Source organism: Pseudorasbora parva, chromosome 6 (genome assembly GCF_024679245.1).
Source record: "Pseudorasbora parva isolate DD20220531a chromosome 6, ASM2467924v1, whole genome shotgun sequence".
Taxonomy (NCBI): Eukaryota; Metazoa; Chordata; class Actinopteri; order Cypriniformes; family Gobionidae; genus Pseudorasbora; species Pseudorasbora parva.
In genome coordinates, this window is record NC_090177.1 from 18,105,863 (window position 1) to 18,128,555 (window position 22,693).

At 37.1% G+C, this 22,693-nt stretch overlaps 2 protein-coding genes across 5 annotated transcripts in view; both read right to left on the reverse strand.

Moving 5' to 3' along the window:
• Window positions 1–1,645: 1,645 nt before the first annotated feature.
• Window positions 1,646–9,118, reverse strand: tnfrsf9a (tumor necrosis factor receptor superfamily, member 9a). Of its 4 annotated transcripts, none has more exons than XM_067445924.1 (9): window positions 7,870–9,118; window positions 5,267–5,411; window positions 4,369–4,488; window positions 4,091–4,228; window positions 3,635–3,707; window positions 3,481–3,551; window positions 3,361–3,393; window positions 3,106–3,246; window positions 1,646–3,019 (listed from the first exon to the last, which is right to left on the reverse strand). In XM_067445924.1, exons 1-9 carry the CDS (start codon window positions 7,900–7,902, stop codon window positions 2,889–2,891), a joined length of 885 nt encoding a protein of 294 aa, XP_067302025.1. In that variant the 5' UTR covers window positions 7,903–9,118; the 3' UTR covers window positions 1,646–2,888. The 4 variants fall into 4 exon arrangements, with proteins under 4 accessions (XP_067302025.1, XP_067302027.1, XP_067302028.1 ...); XM_067445926.1 differs by lacking the exon at window positions 7,870–9,118 and adding an exon at window positions 7,362–7,606; XM_067445927.1 differs by lacking the exon at window positions 7,870–9,118 and adding an exon at window positions 6,069–6,114.
• Window positions 9,119–15,833: 6,715 nt separating this feature from the next.
• Window positions 15,834–22,693, reverse strand: part of dvl1a (dishevelled segment polarity protein 1a) — a 41,739-nt gene continuing 34,879 nt past the window's right edge. Inside the window, exons 9-15 of the mRNA XM_067445928.1 lie at window positions 21,959–22,035; window positions 21,806–21,873; window positions 21,591–21,668; window positions 21,359–21,493; window positions 21,056–21,223; window positions 20,240–20,458; window positions 15,834–16,662 (exon numbers count right to left, since the gene is read on the reverse strand). Of these exons, the coding sequence (XP_067302029.1) occupies window positions 16,142–16,662; window positions 20,240–20,458; window positions 21,056–21,223; window positions 21,359–21,493; window positions 21,591–21,668; window positions 21,806–21,873; window positions 21,959–22,035 (1,266 nt within the window). The 3' untranslated portion in view covers window positions 15,834–16,141. The remainder of the gene's footprint in view (window positions 16,663–20,239; window positions 20,459–21,055; window positions 21,224–21,358; window positions 21,494–21,590; window positions 21,669–21,805; window positions 21,874–21,958; window positions 22,036–22,693) is intronic.

A 22,693-nucleotide genomic window follows, 5' to 3' on the forward strand; every position in this document is an offset into this window, starting at 1 on the left:
GTATGTCACCACAGTGGCACCGCTTGGCATTACACATGACTTTGGGAAAACCCAGAAAATGATGCTATGCTTTGATAAAGAAGGTTTGGAGTGTTTGGAGTTTCTGCATTATCTCTGGAGAAATCTCCAGTCAAGCATTCTTTTAGAATTGCTTGTACCTTTTTTTTCTATATTCCAGGAACTACACCAGTCTTAATTTGCCCAACGTGGTTTTTTTATTTTATGCCTCAATTATGTTTGAATGTCTTTGTGCAAGTTAATATTTTTTAATGAAGTTTAATATTCTTAATATAATTCCTAATATTTTTTTTGTGGTTTAGAGACTTCCCTGACTTTAGTTATATTCCCTCTTTATAGTGAACATCAGCATATTCTATATATGTATAGTTTTACAAGGCTGGAGGAAATTAAACTGTGTATTTTTGTACTGCTCCTCGGTGCCACCATTATACGTTCCCAATGTATTCCGTGCTGTTATGACAACAATGTTAAACGTGTTGTCATAATTCAGTATGCCTTCTTCAATGCATATATACATTTAAAAAATACAGAAGTCAGATTAAATATCAATATCTTTCTAGATGCATATCAATAAACACATTTCACACTTACAGCAGAAATTGTGTGGATTTAAATTTAGACTGTAGACAGAGAGGTTAAACTTACCATAATTACCATCAAATTCATGCAAATCTCTGCGGGAAGCACCTCAAACAAAGTTTGAGCGAGACCTTCTCTTCCCACAAAGCGAAACTTGTGCATAGGGAATTTTTTTTTGCAAGAGGTTGGTTTGTTTTATAAACAGGATTACTCTACAGGGTTTTACATAGTAAAACCCAAGGTGACGCAGAAGTGACACATTAAACAGGGTGACCTTTTTTGAACATTTAAGACGCATCACTCGCCCACCAGCTGTTCCATTCCCCCCTCAGTGCCAATACCCTGACAAAACATCTCCCTGGCGCCAAAAGTTTTTATTTTATTTTATGGATGTACATTATTTAACTCTTAACATGTCAGCACATGTAAGTGTCTGCCCGAGGCCAGATGTGGGAGAAAAATGTAACCGGAAGCCAAAATGAGTCATTGTAATTCAAAGGTGCACTCTAGGTGGATCACGTTACAGGCACAGTAAATTTTATTTAAAGCTGGTCATCAGGGAACTCCCGCTGAGTCACCCAGCAATGTAAAATGTACAGTACTTTTAATTTTTTTTTTTTTTTATAGATTAGATAATAGAAATGTGAAATCTTAGAATCCAGTCAGAGGTTTAGATTGTGTGCCATGTCAGAAGTTTACAGTCCCTTTAAATGATCATTGACATGTTTTCGCAATTTGAGAGGATTTTGTACCCAACAACTGGTTTAATGACCTAACTCTCTTATCTTATCCATACAACTCCCATGTGTTAATAAAGGCCTTTTCTTGTAAGAAAAAACATCCATATTTAAAACTTTATAAAGTAAAATTATTTGCTTCTGGCAGACAGCCTATGTAAGTTGACTTGCGCCAAAAGTGACACAGGAGTAGCATAAGCTTTTACACCTCGCGATTCAAACAAATAAGGCTGGGCAAAAAACTCAAGCTCCTCTTCTCTTATATCAAAATCCTTTAGATATTTCTCTTTTAAAAAAATTCTCATTTCAGACTTCTAATTAGTGACCGGTGTGTTTTTTTTCTATCCTCTGCGCTTCAGGTCAGGGGTTACTCTTGCACGTGAATTTGCGTACAGCCGACTGTCAGAAGCTAGCTGTTTTAGTTTCTAAATATGATTATTTTCTTACAAACAAATCACTTCAGAATGCCTTTATTAACCCCCTGGTGTCATATGGATTACTTTTATGATGGATAGGTGCACTTTTTTGGACTTCATTTCATTCCATTAATAGCTTGGAAGAGCCAGGACTACTGTTCATCTGAAAAAAGAATGTCATATAAACCAAGGATGACTTGAGGGTGATTAAATCATGAGCTAATTTTCATTTTGGATGAACTCGTACAATCAGGAATGAAAAGCCCAACTAATGTTTAAGAGCGAAACGAGGTCGATTTAAACGGTTTGCATGCTATGTTTATCTAGTGTTAATTTACTCAATTCCAGGGTAAAGAACGAACTGTGAATGAATGGAAAAATCATAACTTATGATTCTGTTAACCCAAGGTTTAGATTGGGTTGACAATTTTATTAATTTATTTTTAAATCCTAATATGTACAAAACAGTAAAATGTACAAAAATCTTGATGAGGTCAAAAGTTCAGTTTTAGCACCAGTCAACACTTGTTTCTTGAGTCCACTTCCTACATGATTTGGTCAGCCACATCTACTGTAAATAGTCTCTGGTGATTTCCAAACATTTAACTGGGCAACAAAAAAAATGCTATTGCTTAAGAAAAATCCAAACATGCAATGTAAAACAGCCTTGTTGTTATTCTGTCTCAGTGTCATGAAGTCGTTGGACCAGCATTTTTTTATTCATTTAAATAAAAGGGTGCTGTTTTCAAAAGAAAAGTGGGGAAGCCCACCAGGGTATTTCAAGAGGGCTTTGACCTGAAAATGTGATGCAATCGCCACTAGACGACGCCTACTCTTATAAAACGGTTTTCATACTGTCTGCTACTGCACACCTACGTTAACTTTCCTCTTGTTATCAAGGTGCTCTACACTTCAGAAGTTAAACACGTAATGCAAACAGTGATATGACTCTAGGCTCAATTTGTGCTTAGGAATATCAAAATGCCTATTTTGTTCCCATTAATCACAGATACATCAGCTGGAATGGCTGATTGACACCTAGTCAATGATGCATTTCACAGTTTAGTGGAATTTCAGTAGTATCTTACACTATGTAGGAATTCTACAGTAGGATAAGAAAAAGTGTCCAGTGAACTCACACTATGAGTTTAGATTCTGAGTCTTGCGTGCTGATGGACTCTGTGCTGCCACCCTGTTCCTGCTCAGGACGATGGCAACTACAGTCTTCCTGCTCCACTACAATAATGCTGGAGTCATCTGAGTGTTCTAAAAGAAAGAAATGACTACTGTAAATTCAGACATCATGACAGGTAGATTTACTCTAGAACAGAATGTAAAAGTTTAGATGGTACCTTGATCAAGGATATCAGTTTCTGGCTTCTTCTCCATTTTGTTTTGTGTCTTTACATAAGCAGCCACTGATGCCATAATACAAAGGACAGCCAACCCTGCCATCCCTCCAACAATGAAAACTGGAAGCGTGTTTGTCTCTTCTGAAAGGTTAGACCCCAACATCAATGTTGAAAGATATGCAATTAAATTGACAATGTATGTTGATCACAGCTCTGCAACAATATAGGGTTTTTTTACTAGATATTCTCATTTACCTTTTTTGATCACAGAAAAGGTTGTTAAAGTTTCTGTAACAGACACAAAAACATTACATTACATTATGTAGCAATATGTTGCTTGACACCCAAGTTACGTTGCCCTGTATTCCTTGTTACCTTCGTGTGAATATGTGCACGTACGGTCACTGGTAGCATTTCCTTTGCCCAAAATCTGTCCATCAAGACAACTAGAGAATGAATGAGTTTGAATGAGTGTTATGGCAAATGCAGATCTAATTTCAGAAAGAGACGAACTGTAATTGTACCCTACCTTGTTTTCCATTCTTTGCACATACTATGAATTTTGTCATTGAATTTTCCTTTTGGACATTTTTTACACAATCCTGTAAACATTGAAGGAAATTATTTATATGAAAATAACACAGCAAGCAATTTTGTATTGAACAGATCAAGAGCTTAAAATAGCAAGATGCCAACAATGTGCCTGAACACATCTGGTTTTCAGCCCAAACAGATTTGCTATTTAAACAACATGGTGCTGGACATAAATATAACTGGCCTATAGACTAAACATGTAATATGTGTGCGCATTACATCGCCTTTTTCACAAATTCACGTTTTTGTAGTTTACACTGTGACTGTTTTCAAAAGTTTGCCTTTTAAGCCCTCCAAAGCACAGCTGTCATGTAAATGAACGGCCCAACTGCATAAAAAGTGTTATGTTTATTTGAAAACGGTGTCATGTAAACAGGTCCAGAATTCTTACGGTCTTCGGTGGGCTCCTCCCCCTCCTTGCATTCAGTAACACAGAAAGAACATCTGTCGTTTCCGCACCGAAATCCAGGCTGGCATCCACACACGGTGTCGCTGCTGATAGTGCAAGGTTTAACTGTATTTTGTACACCTATAAATATGCACCAGAAAGATTAATGCTTACACGGTATGTCTTAAAGCCTATGATGATGCGAATAAAACCAAATCATTTGTTCTTTCATACTGCAAACTTTAAAAAAACAGGAGTGAGGATGTAAAACTGAAACATACCTATACACTGTGTGCATCTCAAACAGTGGTCTTGAGTTAAATTGGTTAAGTAAGTGCCAGGTGTACAGGGGGTACAGAGATTTTTTGGGTCACTTCCACATTTTTGCACCAAGCGGTTCCCTGAAACCATAAGAAATTTACAGCATGGCTTTGAAACTCATACACATTTGACAGTTATAGACATGACTTCTGCACTCTAATCACTATATTAAAGGGTCCAAAATATCATAACAATAAAAATCCAGCAATAAAAAAAGTTTTAGTATTTTGAAAAATATACAAAAAGTTATGACATACTAAAATAAGCCAAAAGTGGTGACATGGCAAGTAGGACTATGCTTATATAGTTTTTCCTTTTTTTTTAAAAAATGGGTCACATCACAATACACTAAAATCATAATGACAATGTAAAGTGAAAGTTTATTATCTGATACATCATACAACATTTGCTTATCTGGAATGACACGTCCAAAAAAGTAGGTCAGTTACTGATAATAGAGACTGAGATCCACCGAGTATCTTGTGATACTTTTCAAGCATTCACAGTAAGATTTCCCATACTAGTATTGTGCAACATGTTGGGACAACCCTTGAGTTGAGGTCAAGGATGATCTAGTCATCTTTATGCAATGACAGAACAATTCATGGATTTCCCTTTGAGTGCTAAACCACATTCCTTTCATGTGGCACTTTCAAAATGATCTGAAACTTACTTCACTAGGTCACTAATGTGTAATATTCAAGGATAAACTAATTCATTTTTTGTATCCCCGATATTAAGGGAAATTATAAAATTGTAAACTTCCTAAAATGAAGATAAAGTTAAGACAACAACATGTCAGATTTGCAGATATCTTGTTAAGTTACATAAATCACACTGCTGTGTCAGTTATTGTACCTGGCTTGCATCTTTTGCAGCAGACATCATGTGTTCCAGACAGTGACCAATCAGCACAGCCGGTATCAGCCTCTACAGTGTAATCCAGTACTAGGCTGAATATCAGCAGGACATGCAGTGCCTGGAAAGCAGTCAGCATTTCTTCCTACACAGAAAGAAAACTATTTACCAACTAAAGAAAGTCATTAAGCAATAATTTTTGTTTATTAGTTCATTATTACTAAATAATTGTAGGCTGTGTGATATAAGGAAAAACAGAATAATTTAATGTTGCTTTAATAGCCTGTTATTATTGATTAAAAATGTAAACTATTCAGTTCATTCAACTTTGTCAACAGTTAAACACAGGCTCAATGAACATCAAAAATCCACAAATACTTAAATAGTTTTAAATGTACATGTTGAAATGTTAACATAAAACATCAAAAGTATTAATATAGCCAATGGTTTGAGTCAGAATTTCTTCCTACAAAAAATTAAATTTACAAACTAAAGGAAGTCATTAGGGAATAATTATTGTGTATTATTGGTAGACCTGTATGCTATATGTGATATAAGCTAAGGAAAATATAATAATTGAAAATGCTGTAATAGCCTATTATTAAAATTGTATTCATCAGTTCATTCCACTATGACAACAGTGAAATAGGCTCAATCATTCTCTAAAATCCACAAATGCTTAAATATTTTAAAATGTAGGCTACACGTTAATAAGTTAACGTAATAAATAGGCTACGTTAAAATTATTAATATAGAATATGGTTCGTATTAATGAATTAGTCATAAATAACTAAATAAATACATTTTATTCTCTTACTGTTTTCAGTGTAGTAGTCCTGACTCGAAGCAAACGCGCAATAAGATGAGAATCACCACACGCGCACAAAAAAAGAACACAGCCTACGTAAGCGCTCGCTCACACACAACTGTGGGCGTGGCCACAAAGACAAACCTCTTTGCGCTTGAAGTTTTTTTTTATTATTATCATCATTTATTTATTATTATTATTTAACAAATATAAAAGCAAATATAGGTACAAAACAGTAGACAGAGGTAAGCCTAGTAAAAAGGAACAAAATTTAAAAAAAGCCAGGGGTGATATACAATTTAAAGTTAGGTTTAAGAGAGCGAGACGGAGAAAAATATGACGATGTCTTTTTTTCGCATCATAAAAAGGCATAAATGTTATACTTTGTACACAGCGCGTAGAGGACTTTAAAGCTTTGACATTGCTGGAAGTGCTCACTGAAGTGCTCGTTTCTATTCTATATTGACGTCATCTTTAGTGGCCGAGTGTTTTCTCCTAAGACATTTTTATATAGAGATTGGGGTGTTACCTCGAAACATTATTAGATACAGAAAGATAGATAGATATATAGATCATTCGATCGATGTTAAATTGTTGGTATTGCCATTTTGCCAGCCTGCGACGTCTTCTTAATGACACATCATGACTCACGCCAAAGGTATCAGCATCAGTTAGGCTATATAATGTGTCAACCATAACTCAGGGTGAGTCTCAATCAGCTCCCTAGTTCAGTTGTCACGGCACTGATCAGGGAGTCAGCCCATTGACTTATATCCTGATCAGTGTCCTGACTAGTGAACTAGGGAGCTGATTGAGACGCAGGGAGTCATTTCTACTTCCTCATTGTTTTCAAACCTCAAATAAAGATTCAAACAGTCATGAATCAGCGCATTGATTTGGATCGCCAATGTCACGTGATTTCAGGAGTTTGACACACGATCCGAATCAATAAGCTGATTCATGATCATTTTAATCTTTATTTGAGGTTTGAAAACAAACGCGAAAGAGAAGACAATACTGAATAACGTTGTCGTTTTTTTGTTATTTTTGGACCAAAATGTATTTTCGATGCTTCAAGAAATTCTAATTAACTAACTAATGTCACATATGGACTACTTTGATGATGTTTTTATTCACTTTCTGGACATGGACAGTATAGTGTGCATACACTTGCATACCATGTTGCATACGCTGTCAGACTAGCCTACATATTAGGTCTTACGGGTATGGAACAACATTTATGTCATAAATTTCATTTTTGGGGAAATTAACCCTTTAATTACTTACCCCAATGTTGTCCGATACACGTAGCCTACCTCCGAACCACAAATAAAGATATTTTTGTTGAAGCCCAATGGCTCAGACAGGCCTTCATTGACACCAGTGTTCCTCTCTCAAGACCCATAAAAGGCACTTCTGCGGTTTTCCCACAGAATTGGGCTAACTGTTGCCGCGGGCTGTTTTTCCATGTTGAAGTGACCTCAATTGTGATATTTAGCCCCGGAAATGCTCATTTTAGCAGGCAACCATGGCAAAAACATATTTTACTTCTCCAAATGCAATTTCTTAGCAAACATTCAACAGCCCATAGAATAAATAAACTTTCCATGATTTTTGGAGTGCAATCGCACCCGTTTCATTTATGCATGACTCACAAATACCACATTAGGTTTTTTTGTGTAATTTATATTTTATATGCAATTCAACTACATAAATCTTACATATATGGCCAAATGCTATATGTTTTTGAGTGAATAAACAAAGACAGACATGGGTTTTATATACTTAGGCCTACCTGAAATGCTACTATATGCAGGAAATGGTACATTGGAAATAATAGCACTTGAAATTAGTTTCTTTGAGAAACATAAGACAGCCGCAGACGGTCGTGCGTGACCAGGTGTGCTCAGCAGCTCACCTGAAAGGAATTGTCTTTTAATTGCACGTGGCTAACTACCTCTATCACTCATAGTTTTAGCAGTCTGGAAGTTGCAATAATGTCAATGTTATGCAGCCTTCATAATTAATATAAGCAGCATTTCATTTAAACATTCAGTTTTTCATATCCAATAACAAAAGAGATGATACTTCCAGACAGCATCTCATTGAATTCCCCTCTTTTAGTTGCTTATGCTGCGTCTCCATTCGCCTACTTATACTACGTCCTAAAAGTATGCTCTTTTTGTGAAGAAAAGTAATACTTTTGAGTGTGTAGCAGAAAAGTATGCAAGCTTCGGGACATAGCCTACTACTTCGCCATCTTTAACGGACTCTGTCGCTTAGTTACGTGCATCCCGTCGTCACCGTTTATCTGCCCTGTCAATCATCGTCAGATTCGTCCCAGTTCAAATCCTCCACATTCAGTTCAATCTCCTACAGTATCGGAGAGAAATGTTGCCGCTCGTTGATCTGCCATGTGTGGGTCTTTGTGGGTCAGAGACTCTCCTTTTGTGTTTGCAGTTTAAATATAATGATGCATTTAAAAGTTAATGGCCAAACGTGTCATTAAAAAAGTTCACAATGCTGCTGCAGGTGAAATATAATGTGGGCAACACTGAATAAATATATTTTTGTCAGGTTAAATATTGATAGTTGGTCACTCAAACCACTTTATGTAAACTTCTCTACTTAAACGTCGAACTCGCACATCCGTCATGTTTGTAGTTTTTTAACGCTTTTTATCCGCGTTTGTAGTTCTAATCGAATCCTCGTCCAACTCGAAATGGGCTGTGGGCAATATCAGCCGTTAGAGTGCCCATCGATCCAATTCGGACCGGAAATAGTAAACCATCCGGGAATCTTTGAAATACTCTTTTCAACATACGATTTGGGATATACTCTATTTTCGAATACTATTTAGGATGGATTGTATGCGAATTGGGACGCAGGGAAAGTCTCATAATTTACAGAAATTAGGCTTAATTTAGTGCTATACTTAAATACTATTATGTCATGTAATAAACTAAAACTAAACACTTATTCTGCCACGTCTTCTGGCGTTACCACATCACACACCCCCACACTGACCTTTTCATTGGAAGGTTAAATGACATTGCCCACCCACTCCAATTGCGTAATTTGCAATATGAACCATTTTAAAAACTCTGTCTGGGCGTCATTTGAAGTGGCAAAAAAAAAAAAAAAAAAAAAACTTGTCTAAGCATCAAACTCGGCACACATTTTACACACGTTGCTAAAGACTCAAAGATATATCTGTGTGTGTCACATTAAATCTATCACCATCAGCATCTGTTCTTTCCACTGTCACTTCCTCTCTTTTTAAGTGATCAGTATTTTATCTTTGAAAAACTAAATTCAGGGGATTAAAAGTTAAAAGCTACAGCATATGTGTCACATCCTGATACCGAGAAGCAGTGGTGTGTCAGAGATAGAGCAGGGTCCGCAGCATTCATGCAAATGTCTTACACATAAAGTAGCAGGGGAAACACTTATGCATGTATGCCAGTAAGTGTTTCAGAATGCTGTGTCTCAGACTTACCATGAAAAATTATCTCCAAAGAAACTTTACATAGTTTATGAGGAGTAATAGACAAGCTCCACAGAACATTTAGGACAGTTACGTCTTTCGGATGAGACGTTAAACCGAGGTCCCGACTCTCTGTGGTCGTTAAAAATCCCAGGATGTCCTTTGATAAAGAGTAGTAAGGGTGTAACCCCGGCAGGTGGCCAAATGTGTCCACTGGCCCCTGTCCATCATTGCCTCCTAATAATCCCCATATCCTGATTGGCTTCATCATTCGGTCTCCTCTCCACCAATCAGCTGGTGTGTGGTGAGCGTTCTGACGCAATATGGCTGCCGCCCCATCATCCAGGTGGTGCTGCATATTGGTGGTGGTTGAGGAGATTCCCCCTTCTATGTAAAGCGCTTTGAGTGCCTAGAAAAGCGCTATATAAATGCAAAAAAAATATTATTATTACTCTGAAATGCATTTTACATGGATCATCTAAGTGTGAAGAGCAAATATATTATAATATAGCAAATATTAAAGCTACACTGTGTGATATTTTCCCCCATCTAGCGGTGAAAAGGTATATGACCATGCAGTGAATAATAGTTTCTGTTCCTCTCAATTCTGATTTCTTTTTAACTCCTACGGTGGCCGATTTAGTCCAAGATTAACATGGCAATCCATCTCTTTACATTCGACACGTTGCCAGAGTGTTAAAACGTGAAAGGCGAAGCTTGAATTTATGGCTAATGTACTTTCAAGATGGAGGGGCAACATGGCGACCAGCATTCGAACCCCACCCGTATGTATTTTCAATGGCATATTATAAACTTACGAGAATACTTTATTACTTGAAAGAAGTAAATATACATTAATGAGCAAATATATATTTTGAAAGAACTAAGTGTTTTTAGCTAAGTATAAACTAAAAAAGTTACACAGTGTAGCTTTAAAAAATAGGTCCCGTTCTTCGCGTGTTTTCGAAGCTTTGATTATGTTTACAGTGTGCAATATAACACGAGTTCATGTTTCGTGTGTAAAAAGAAACAGTATTTTTTACACAATTTACTTATCTGTACAGCGCTGTTTTCTCTGTCCTAAAAACGGCCTGATGATTTCCTTGTTCTATGAAGTCCCTCCTTCGTTCTGATTGCTCCACGTGGGAGAGCAACAAGACCACGCCCCCTTTTTTGCGTGTACTTGTGGGCAGAGGGTTAGTCAACAAACTGCTCTAGTGACGAAATAGCTCCCTCTGCTGGCTGTAGTCTTTACCCTCTGGCCAAAAATTCCTCCATGACGTAAATTGACGAACCTAATTTTTTTCTCCGATGGGGGGAGGGGTAAGCACAATCATTTGAATTTACTCCAGGGTTTCTACTAATACAAAGCCATATGCTCGCTGAAGTAACCCTTTAAATCTGTCAGTTTTGTGAACTCAAAAGAAAAAGAAAGCTTTAAATACTCACAAAAGTTAATTTGATGGAACAAATTTGTTTAATTTGAGTTGGCTCTACTTAATTGGCTCTACCAATTCATTATTTTGAGTGTAGGGTTTACAGTGTAGCAAATAGTATTATATCAAATGTTTAGCTTTGAGAGAAACTTGCTTCAGAGGCGTAAAAATCATACCTTCTCACAAATTTCATCATAGATACTTATAGAATATAACAGTACATCATAGAATATAACAGTTTGTTTAAAGGAACACTCGACTTTTTTTGAAAATAGGCTCACCGTTTTTGAATCTATTCAGCCGAACTTTTTATCTGGAGGTAGCACTTTTAGAATAGCTTAGCATACGTCAGACCATTAGCATCACGCTCAAGAATGACTTTCCATATTTTTCCTATTTAAAACTTGACTCTTCAGTAACATCATTTACCAAGACCAACGGAAAATAAAAGTTGATATTTAATCAAATAGATAAATACCTATTTGAACCGGAATAACAGATACAATCAAGATGAGCTTTTGAAACGTGAAAAGCAACAAAATGTGGATGAACAGACTGGGACAGAAAGGACGAAGAGAGCAGATTCCAACTGGTGAGTCAGAGAAGAGTCAATTCACACCCAACGGTTAACCCAGCGGTAACATGGATTCGGTCTTCTGACCTTTTGATTTTGATTAAAATAATATATGAAATATGGCAACACAGTGCTTATTTTAAAGACAGAGAGAGTGCGTGCACTCTGCTCGTTCTCTCTGTCACTCAGTTAACATGCGCCCTGTCATAAGCACAGCAGTCATCTACATCCCTCATAAATCACAATAACTGATCAAATAAGGCTTTGGCGGTCCGCCAAATCATTTTCAATGCAGGAAAAACCCGGCACACTCTCCAAAGCCTCGGCACAGAACGAAACATCACTAGTATTATGTACCATATAAACTGTAGATAAACAAGACAATTCCAAAAGTTTCTTTTAATCAAACTACACTACCTCCCCAGTAAACATAGAACATTCCGCTAACGTTCCCATTTGGTTATTTTTGTGGGGAACCAAATAAGAACATTCTGGGAACGTTCCGTATTGGCTGTGTTTTTGTAACCTAAATAGAACGTTCCCTGCAGGTTATTTTGGGGTTTTATTTTATAACCTAAAGAGAACCTTCCCAGAACTAAGACCAAAGAAAAATGAAAAGTTGTTATTCTCTACAACAAAACTACTAATGTAACTGGACAAACTAAATGGTCCCCCAAAACTCAGTGATTGCATTTCACAGGTAACAAGCTAAAGACAAGAGCAGTGCTTTTTCAATCTGGTTGATCAAGCTAACTAAAAATAATAATGTTACAGCCATGGGTGATTCATTTTGTCCTGTCTGGCCATATCCCTTAGACGCCGTACCGTGGCATGGGTAACACTGTCCATGTTTTCAAAACAGTCCTCTGGTTTAAAATGCTTAAACCAGTTTTTAAACGTTTTTTTTTTTTTTTTTTTTGGCATTCTGTGAAACATGGTGGTAGAATACACCTTCGACTTACTATCACAGCCCTTTACAACACACAGAACCATGGCTAATCGCACAGAAAAATCCAATACCTAATTTGCTGGCTGCAACTCTGCATTTTCTGCAACTACACAAACTTAGTGCCGGTCACATTGGAAGTTACCTATCTGAGGACTACTTTCAGGCACTGCGGAATATCATTGCGCCGCTGCACCCATGGTACAACAGCAACATTCTGTGATTATAACGCAGGAATGAGAGAATAGTTCCAAGCCATATCGGTATAGAAAACAAAAACTTATAACTGATGTAACGAAAGAAGAGTCAAGTTTTAAATAGGAGAAATATTGAAAGTCTTGGTCATTTTTGAGTGTGATGCTAATAGTGCTGTCAAAAGTACCGACCTCGATACCAAATTTAAAATGTGATGCTTTGAGCGGAATCGTAAACACCTCTGACTGTGCTCACACACTCATCAAATATGTCTGTGATTGGCTACAATGATTAGCGCTTCACAAACATGCTGTAAATATACATCAATGATGCTTTACACAGAGAGCTTACACAGATACACACAGAGCGTTTGAATGCAGGTGTCTATCAGTCTACCGGTCCGCTGGTTGACCCCTGCTTGCGCTTTCAAACGCTCCTGCTCCCGCTTTCAAAACACTTTCACACACTTTCGTGTGCATTCAAACGCTCCTGTGTGTTGATCATTGTAGCCAATCACATCATACTTCTGACAACACTAGATGCTAATGGTCTAATCCAATTTAATGATGAATGTTAAGTTATGCTTAATGTGCTACCGCTAGATACAGAGATTGGCTGAATGGATTCAAAAACGGTAAAACTCAATTGTTTAACTCTAAGGGACTTGGAAAATAAGCCTATTTTCAAAAAAAGTGGAGTGTTCCTTTTGTTTAATAAAACATATCCTCTTGGCCATACGGGCCAAAAATGAGTTAGACGGGAGACATCTGTTCTTTAAAAATTAGCTGGTGGTTTGGCGGCACAAATCATGCTTACAAAATATCAGATAGTGAAGATGACATTACAACTTAAAGCATTTATCAGACACTCAAAAGTTTCCGTAAATAGGAAATACTGGAGACTTGATGACAGGCAGTGGGTCAAGATAAGGGTACTTTTGCAACACTCTTAAAACAGGCTCCATAAAGAACCTTTAACATTCATGGAAACTTTCCATTTCACAAAAGTTTCTTAATGTGGAAAAAGGTTATTTAGACTTTCAAAATGTTCTTCACACTATAAGATTAAAGTTAATTTAAGAACAGTAAACTGCAAGGTCCATTGGAGAACCAAACATGTTTTTCTTCATTGGCATCACTAAGCAAAAGAGCCTTTAGCCATTGGGCCAAACCGCTTTTCTTAACCGCTCCATTCCGTGCCAATCCGGATATGGTTTTATTTTCCACTGTGGGGATGAAAACAGCTCTTTGGAATGTAATACAAATGCGTCTGTCTTTGCCTTTGCCTGTAAGAGTTCAGTTTACAGACGAAATGAGATGTAAGTAGTGACCGCATTATGGAGGATTTTTTTAAGCTGTTTACTCGATTAGCGCACTTTAGCTAACAGCTACAGAAAAACTGGTAGCCAGGCAAAAAAAAACAAGCGAAAAACAAGCGACTCTTCAAGACGATGGCTGGCCATTTCTTAATACATAAAATTTATTTTCTCAGTTTTATATATATATATTTATATTTATATAATATATATATATATATATGTTATCATATTTACAATTTATTATTCCTCTTTTGTGAAGAAACAATAAAGCAAACAGCTCTCACTGCAATCATCATTTCATTTTTAAGGGCCCAGAAGTTATTTTCCAAAAGTGCTTGACAGAAACTGTCTCTTTCTTGTTTTGGCTCAGGCAGATAGGTCAGAACATCACAAACAAGGACATATCCTCTTGGACAACACCTCACTGCTTTACCAGTAAACTTGATCAGAACAAACATCATATAGCTTGCCTTTTCCTCCATTATAAACAACTATATTAGAACAAAGATCACAACTCAATAATTGCCAATGGACTTTGGTTAACCTATCTGCCTCTTTAAACATCATCTACATTTTAACTTACAGGGCCTACTACCACTCTGATCATAGACTACTGCATTAACTGTACAGTGATGTTCGTATTACAGTGGTAAATACTAAGACAACTGGTGACGTTTGAACAGTCAATTCACGGACTCTATGAAAAGCACCTTTTTGTTATTGTTTCAAATGTATCATGTACACAGTTCATGACAGAACTCTTTGCAACCATGAGACTAACATTAACACATCCAAGCATTTATTTAATGATAGCTTAACATGCTATAATGCTAATGAGGGAATTGGGAAGAGTTGTAGCCTCACAAGACAATACATTCAGCAATGTTTAGGACGTCAATTGTCATTATGATTGTCAACAGGATTATGAGTCTGTGTAAGTACAAATTTCATCCAGCACATGGATACATTTAAAAGTACAGACTGTTTTAACCAGTTGTCTGGCTTGTAAATTGTGCAAAGTGAAGAGCAGCTCAGAATAAGAAGCATCAGTCTGATACACTGACTTGCCTGTTAAAAAGCTTATTAGTTGTGTTATCTTGTGCAGCTGCTATACTGCAGTATTGTAGTTTTTGTGTCAGAGTTTAAATGAACTCTGCAGTTGTGCTTTTTTAGTGTCCTTCGTTGATCTAACGTTAAATAACATTAAATTGGGAAAGAGTTGATCTAAAAATGAAAATTCTGGCATTTGCTCACTCTTGTGTGGTTTCTCACTTTCTCTCTTCTTGTGAACACAAAAGACGTTTGTGTTATATTCCGTATAATAGAAGTGAAAGGGACTGTAGCTGTCAAGTTCCAAAATGACAAAAAAAAAAAAAACATAAAAGTAAAATTAACGTAGTCCATGCAATATAGGGTGCTATATTTCAAGTGTCTTCTGAAGCCATACAATGAATCTCGGTTTGTTTATCGCAAAAAAAATAACTATAATAACTATTATAATCTTTTCCTCTTTCTTATGATTAATTGATACTTTTCTTTTTGTCATTTTGTAGCTTAACACCCCCAGTCCCTATTAACTCTTATTATATGAAAGAAAAGGAAAAGTCAGGATATTCTAGATAAAAAAATGGTCAAGATAAAAAATATATTTAAAAATAAAATAAAAAAATTATTTGTACATTGCATTTTAGTATTATTTATATACTATTATAGTTATTCATATTTTGAATTAGCTTTTATTTTTTATCTGTAATTATATTTTTGATTTAAGTTTAAATAATGCCAGTACTTAATTTTCTGTTAGTTGCCAAGGCAAGAGTTCTAATTTTCATCTAATATTTATATTTATTATTTTTTGTCCAGATTTAGTTCAATTACTGAAAATAATTGTTTTGTTTTAGTTAAAAATAACAGTTTTTTTTTCATCCACAGAAGGAAGAACCTCAACATGAGGATAAACGAGAGTAAATGACCATTTTCATTATTGGGTAATTTAAATCGGGCTGTCAGTTTGTACATTCTCAGTGCAGGGGCCGTCAGTAGCAAAAATTCATGAAGCAAACTGTGGGAACTAGGTCTTGTGCTCTGAAAGGGTTGAAGGCACTCTCCTGTCACATAATATCAACGAAAAATTCACAAGGATTGCCCATAGCATGTTGAAAAGACTGCCGACTAGCGGTGAGTTCTGGGGGGACGTTTCCTAACTCTCGAATGGGTGGAGCCCCAGGTGGGCTGTTGCTTGCTGCCGCTTTGGGGGCGAGGTGAGCAAGGCAGTACGGAGGGGGCAGACCCGGCGGACCGTAGGAAGAGCCGTGACTTCTCTCACTGTGGGCACAGGACAGATGATTGGGCTGAACGAAAGGCGCGTGGCTGTAGGTGAAGTTGTGGCTGTGCTGCGAGACGCTGTGACACTGGCCATGACTGTGAGCATAACTGTGGCTTGTGTGGGCTTGACTGACAGCAGAGCGGCTGTGATGACTCAGCTGACTGGATACCCTCTCACCCCTCTTTCCGACCCATGTGACCAGTTCTGTTTCGCTGCCCCCACAGCACGGCGCCTTAAAGTCCTTCTCTCGAGGGGAAGGTCTCCGTCCTTTTCCAGTGCTGGGGTTGGATCCACTGCTTTTGCTACCTGAAAAGAAAACGAAATGTGTTTGGAAAAAAATACTATTATTTTTCTCATAAAACCATATGCTAACCAGACTCGACAAGCAATGACAGCCAATTCTTCCACCTTAACCGAATTTATGTTCCGCATCAAACAAATATACATTTAGTTGCTTGATTCATTTTCTGCAGTTCTCTTGTGCATTACCGTTCAAGTTTTGGGGTCAGGTTTTTTTTTTTTTTTTTTTGTCAAAGAAATAAATACTTTTACTCAGCAAGGAGCATGAAAGACTCCCTCTTTTTAAATGTTCTATTAAAAAAATAATCATGGTTCCAAAAACAAATGCAGCCTTGGTAAACATAAGAGACTTCTACTAAAAACATTACAAAAAAATCTTACCGACCTCTAATGTTAGAATGGTAGTGTATATTAAACATCAAACATATACAAAGAGAGACTGATTATGGAAATTGATAAACACTAAACAAATCCCTCATGCTGGGCATTTTGGATGACCCGGTTGCTTCCCATCTCTCCTGAAACTGTCCCATTATTATAAAAATATTCAATAATATTAAAAACAAACAAAAAACAAATTCCCCAGGTCTGACAAGGAACAGCATAAAAAAAGGATGCCGTCTTGAAAAAGGCTTCGTGGAAGGTACATGTTCTTAGTTTTATGCACTCTGTTCTGATTGGCTGTGGTGTTGTTGTGTCGCAACTGGTTAGGACAGGGTTTAAAGGCCAGCAATACCATGAGGATACTTTACAACATAAATATATGAGTCACATTTAAACGATATGGTACAAGTAAGATAATTTTGTGGAGGTTATGTGTCTTAAAAACTTCAGCATTGAGGGTAGGTCAAAATGACATGGTCTGAGGTAATGCAGCTGAGGTTAATGCAGTACTCCCAAGTTTGAGAAGCTTTGGCTCACATCATACAGTATCATGGAAATATCCATTTTTCCAAGTTGATTCATACTTTGGCAAATAGAGAAAAGCATACTGCAATGTAGCTTTTCGAAAGATGAGAATCAGTCTGATTCTCATGCACAGTGAAGGTAAAGAACTGTACATGCCCACACAAAAGACACAAACAAGCAACACAGCTGGGGAGTCACAATGGCCATCTCAATGATTCATATGCCATATAATGACAAACCACTGGAATAACAAGATGACAAAGAGAAAAGGTGGGGCGGAAAGGCATTTAGGTGAAAGTGCTAATCTTACCAGATCCCCTGTGCCTAGGAGAACTTTCCCATCAGTCTACAGACGGCCAGCAAAACAAAGGGAATATCATAATTATGACACATCACCCAACACACTCCCACAAACTGAACCCTGTACCTCAGTTTCTGTGATGCCACCTTACATTACGCCTCCTGTAGCGACCAAACCCAAGTATGCTGGATTAGTATTTAAAAGTCATTTAGTTTGATAACTTTTGCATAATTCCTGATACACATTCCCAGTTCTGTACTAACTCTTCCATGCATATTTATGCAAAGGGTGGCATAAGCAGCATAAATTATTTTAAAAGTCTGGCCATACCACACATATGGAATATCCAACTGAATACAGCGACAATGATGATGCTCTGGAAATGGAATGATTAAAAAGTAAATAGTCGGCATCTGGGATCTTGATTTAGTCGTACTGTTAAACCAGATTTCAAGATTGGTCAATAAGTTAATTAATTATTTAATAAAGTCAATAAATTGCCATATACTTTTAAGTAAGGACAATGATAACACTTAAAGGGTTAGTTCACCCATCACCCATAGTCATTAATTACTGACCCCAATGTCGTTCGACACCCGTAAGATCTTTGTTCATCTACAGAACACAAATGAAGATTTTTTGAGATTTAAGTTATGGGCGTATCGATTCATGATTTGGATCGCGTGTCAAACTGCTGAAATCCCGGGACTTTGGCAATCCGAATCATGAATCAATACACTAATTCATAACTGTTTGAAGATTTGTTTTGAAATCGGCCCATCACTATAAAAGTCGTCATTTAGTTTTTTGCGCACAAAAACTATACTCTATGCTTCATAAAATTATTTTAAAGCCACTGTATTGATATGGACTTTTAACAATGTCTTTGTCTTTAGTGTCTTGAGTGAGGAAATGACATTGGTGTCAATGAAGGCCTGTCTGAGTCATCGGATTTCAACAAAAATATCTTCATATGTGTTCCGAAGATGAACGGAATTCTTACGGGTGTCAAACGACATTAGGGTAAGTAATTAATGACAGCATTTTCATTTTGGGCTACAACTAACCCTTTAATAAATCTAACATTGATAAAAACAAATCAATTTTCCAGCTCCCAAAATACCAGTCTCACATTTGGCACAGATATTTGAAAATCAAGTGAGTTAAATTGAATTCGATGTTTGTATGTGTGCATGTTGTTTTGGATGGTAGCATTAATACAAAAATCATCAGCATTTTCCTGTTTTTTTGTGTGTGTCTTTAGGATTTAATGTTTATTAAATGTATTTTTCATGTCAACACATGTAATGCGTGTTGGTGATTACATATAGTCAGGCGTCAGTTTTGAAGTATGTCCTAAATCTTAAACTCATGTCTTGTTTGATTGTATTTTATATCGTCTAGCATTACACGTAAAATATAATCATTCACATTAATGATCATTTTCATTTACGGGAAGGGTGTTTTAAATGTAACACCAGGCTGTTTACTTCTAGCTTACCTGTCTCTGACTTATTCATTGGTTATGTATTTCATTTAGGTAGATAGTGACTGATAATATGTCAAAATCTGCTTTCTGAAAATGGGCAAAACCAAAAAGTGTTATGATCGTCCTTCTTTATGCAAACGTGCACATAACTAGTCTTATGTCACTGATGTCATTCTGGCCGGATGCTTTCATTCAGGTACTGAAAGCAAAACTCAATCTGCCTAAATAAACAGTAGTAATGTACCATGTCATCCTACATGCACATTTACAATAAACCCACTGATGGTTTCCTTATTACTATAACAAATTCCATCTAATGCCCCCCAAAAAACTTTTGAGTGGTTACTAATGTAACAGGACAGTGCTGCTGTTGTTGCTTAACATCATCAAGTGTTCTAAAAACGAAAGAAAAAGTCACACAGGAAGCTCTTATCCGTCATTGCACTCTCTAGATCACACACACACACACACACACACACACACACACACACACACACACAGTCTGGTGCGCTATCTTTCTGGGGACTCACCATAGACGTAATGGTTTTTATACTGTATAAACCATATATTCTGTCCCCCTACACTGCCCCTGCCCCTAAACCTACCCATCACAGGAAACTTTCTGCATTTTTACATTTTCAAAATAACTCTGTATTTTGAAGAGTTATAACATTCTATATGATTTATAAGCTTTTGTACCCATGGGGACCTCAATTTAGGTCCCCACAGTGACACGAGTCCCCATGAGTCTGTGTGCATTTGAAGTCCCCACCAGGCTAGAAAAACATGTACACACACACACACACACACACACACACACACACACACACACACACACACACACACACACACACACACACACACACACACACACACACACACACCTTCACTCTGCTGGCTGCCTGCACTGCCACTGTGAAAACTGTGGCAGGGGTCCGAGTATCCAGGAGGAAAGACTGGCGGAGGCGTGGGGTAACCTGGGTAAGGGTAGGGCTGGCCGCCGAGGGGCCAGGGGTTGGTTCCTGGTGGAGGAAGAGGAGCGAGACCATCCTGATCAGAGCCACCACCACTGGATCCCTCATTCAGATTGAGAGAAGCCATATCTGAAAACAAACACATTTTAATTAACATTTTATTTATGAAATTTCACATAATTTTTAATTATAATATTATTAATTACGTTTTATGGCTCTAAGCACCAAATCTTTGGTTAACATCTTAAAGGTACACTAGTGTTCAAAAGTTTGGGGTTGGCAAGGGTTTTTTCTTATTACGATTTAGCAAGGATACAATAAAAAGTGTGACTCCAAAGACACCATTTCAGTTTCGAGAGACTGTACAGGAATTTTCTTGCCCAATGATCAAGTCCCATGTTTCTTGAGCAACAAATCATCATATTAAAATGATTTCAGAAGACTCATGTGACACTGAAGACTGGGGGAATGGCAATTCAGCCAATTCATTTCAATTCAGCATTGTCATCAGAGGAATCAAATACATTTCAAAATATTCAAATAGAAAATATTTCTTTAAATTTTAATAATAGTTCACAATAATACAGATTTTACTGTATTTTTGATCCAATAAATATAGCCTTGGTGAGTGTGAGAGACTTCCTTCATAAAGAATGGAAAATCTTACAGACCCCAAACTTTTAAACAGTACTGGCCCGTATGATCATGACTGTGGGATGACTGTACTTTGGCACAGATCTCCAAAGGTGTAGTAACACTGCTCCGAGAAGGTGATTTTATTGACTGTGTGTCTCAGGTAGCCGTGTTTCAACAAACTGCTGGCATATTTTCTGGCATCGCGGCGGTCCTTGAAGCCCTCCACCCGAGAGAACAACCAGTCAACAACATCAGCCCCTGGAACACACAGATTGAACAATTACATACATTGCTTATACAAAAAAAAAAAATCAACCAAAAACTTCATGCTTGCAATATACAATGTGCAAAAAAAGGGAGCCCAACAAACCACAGCAAAAAAATAACACAAACCAATGACAGCATTGGCTATAGTGATCTTCAACCACATTCGGTCTCGGATCTCCAGGCCTGAGTCTGGTAGCTGCATGACTTTTACTATAGTTGCCATGTCTGTTTTTGGCACAGAAAGGGGAAGGTCATCAAATTCTGTGAAATTAGGAAAAAATAACACCTTTTAACATGAAAAATCTGTCGTTATGCAAACAGGTGATCTCTTACGGGACATGAACGTGATGGATCATACCATAATGGGGGTACGGCCCAGAAAGTGCTGTAGTGTGTGTGATCCAGGCAGCAGGGTCAATGGGTCTTACTGGCTCAGCTGAGGACAGACATGGAGCAGAATGTAACTACAATCCACAAGGTAATAAAACACAAGCAAAAATGAACTAGATAAATGCAGCATGGTTCTTCATGTCTATAATTGAACTGCTATAGTGGCAGGTGGCATGTACGTACCTCTAGGGATTGTGAAGTAGCTTCTAGGAGAAGGGTCCCAACATTTTGCCACTGTTAGGCTTATTGGCCTGTAGAGAACAAATGAAACATACATTTTATGGCATGATTTACTTGACGTGTACCACTAATTTCGGGTGTAGCACCCTCTCTCACCCAGGCTTGGAGACAATTTCCCGTAGAATCCTGACGGCATCATCATTACTCATGTTCTCAAAGTTCACATCATTCACCTGAGAAGATTACAATTCCATTAAACCTCCCATCAGTTCGATGCATTACACCACATTAAGCTTTTTAACTCAGAAGAATTTTAAAAGTGTTTAAACCTAGGTGCTTAACCCTAACCCAACTATTTTATTTTATTATTAACTCACTTTTTTTTTTTTTTTTTTTATTCCCGTGATTATAATTTCAAGCAGCAAAGTTATCATGACTGCTAGTTTCTTTTATGAACAAACAAAAAGTGAATATCTGAAGAAAATCCCGGCCACTCTTTTCAGTAAAAAGAAAGTGAATGAGAAGTGGGGAGATTATAATAATAATAATTTAAAAAAAAGTTTTAAAACTCCATAAAAAGAGATCAAATGATTATGGACTATATTCTGAAGTCTGAACTATGCACTATATTTTTAATCTGTTACACAAAGACCAAAATCTAAGTCAATAAAAACAATAAAAATAGTGCATATGGACTACACTCTTAGTGCTTTTTCCTAAAAAATAAAAAAAAGTGTTACCAGGACGTGATCAAAAATCTTCTTTTGCGTTTCATTGAACAAAGTCAAATGAGTTTGAAATAAAAGAGTGAGTAAATACCCTTGTCCAAAATTCACCTAATAAAACAGGGTCATTAACCATCACAGTTTCTAAGCTGAATCTGATCCCAAG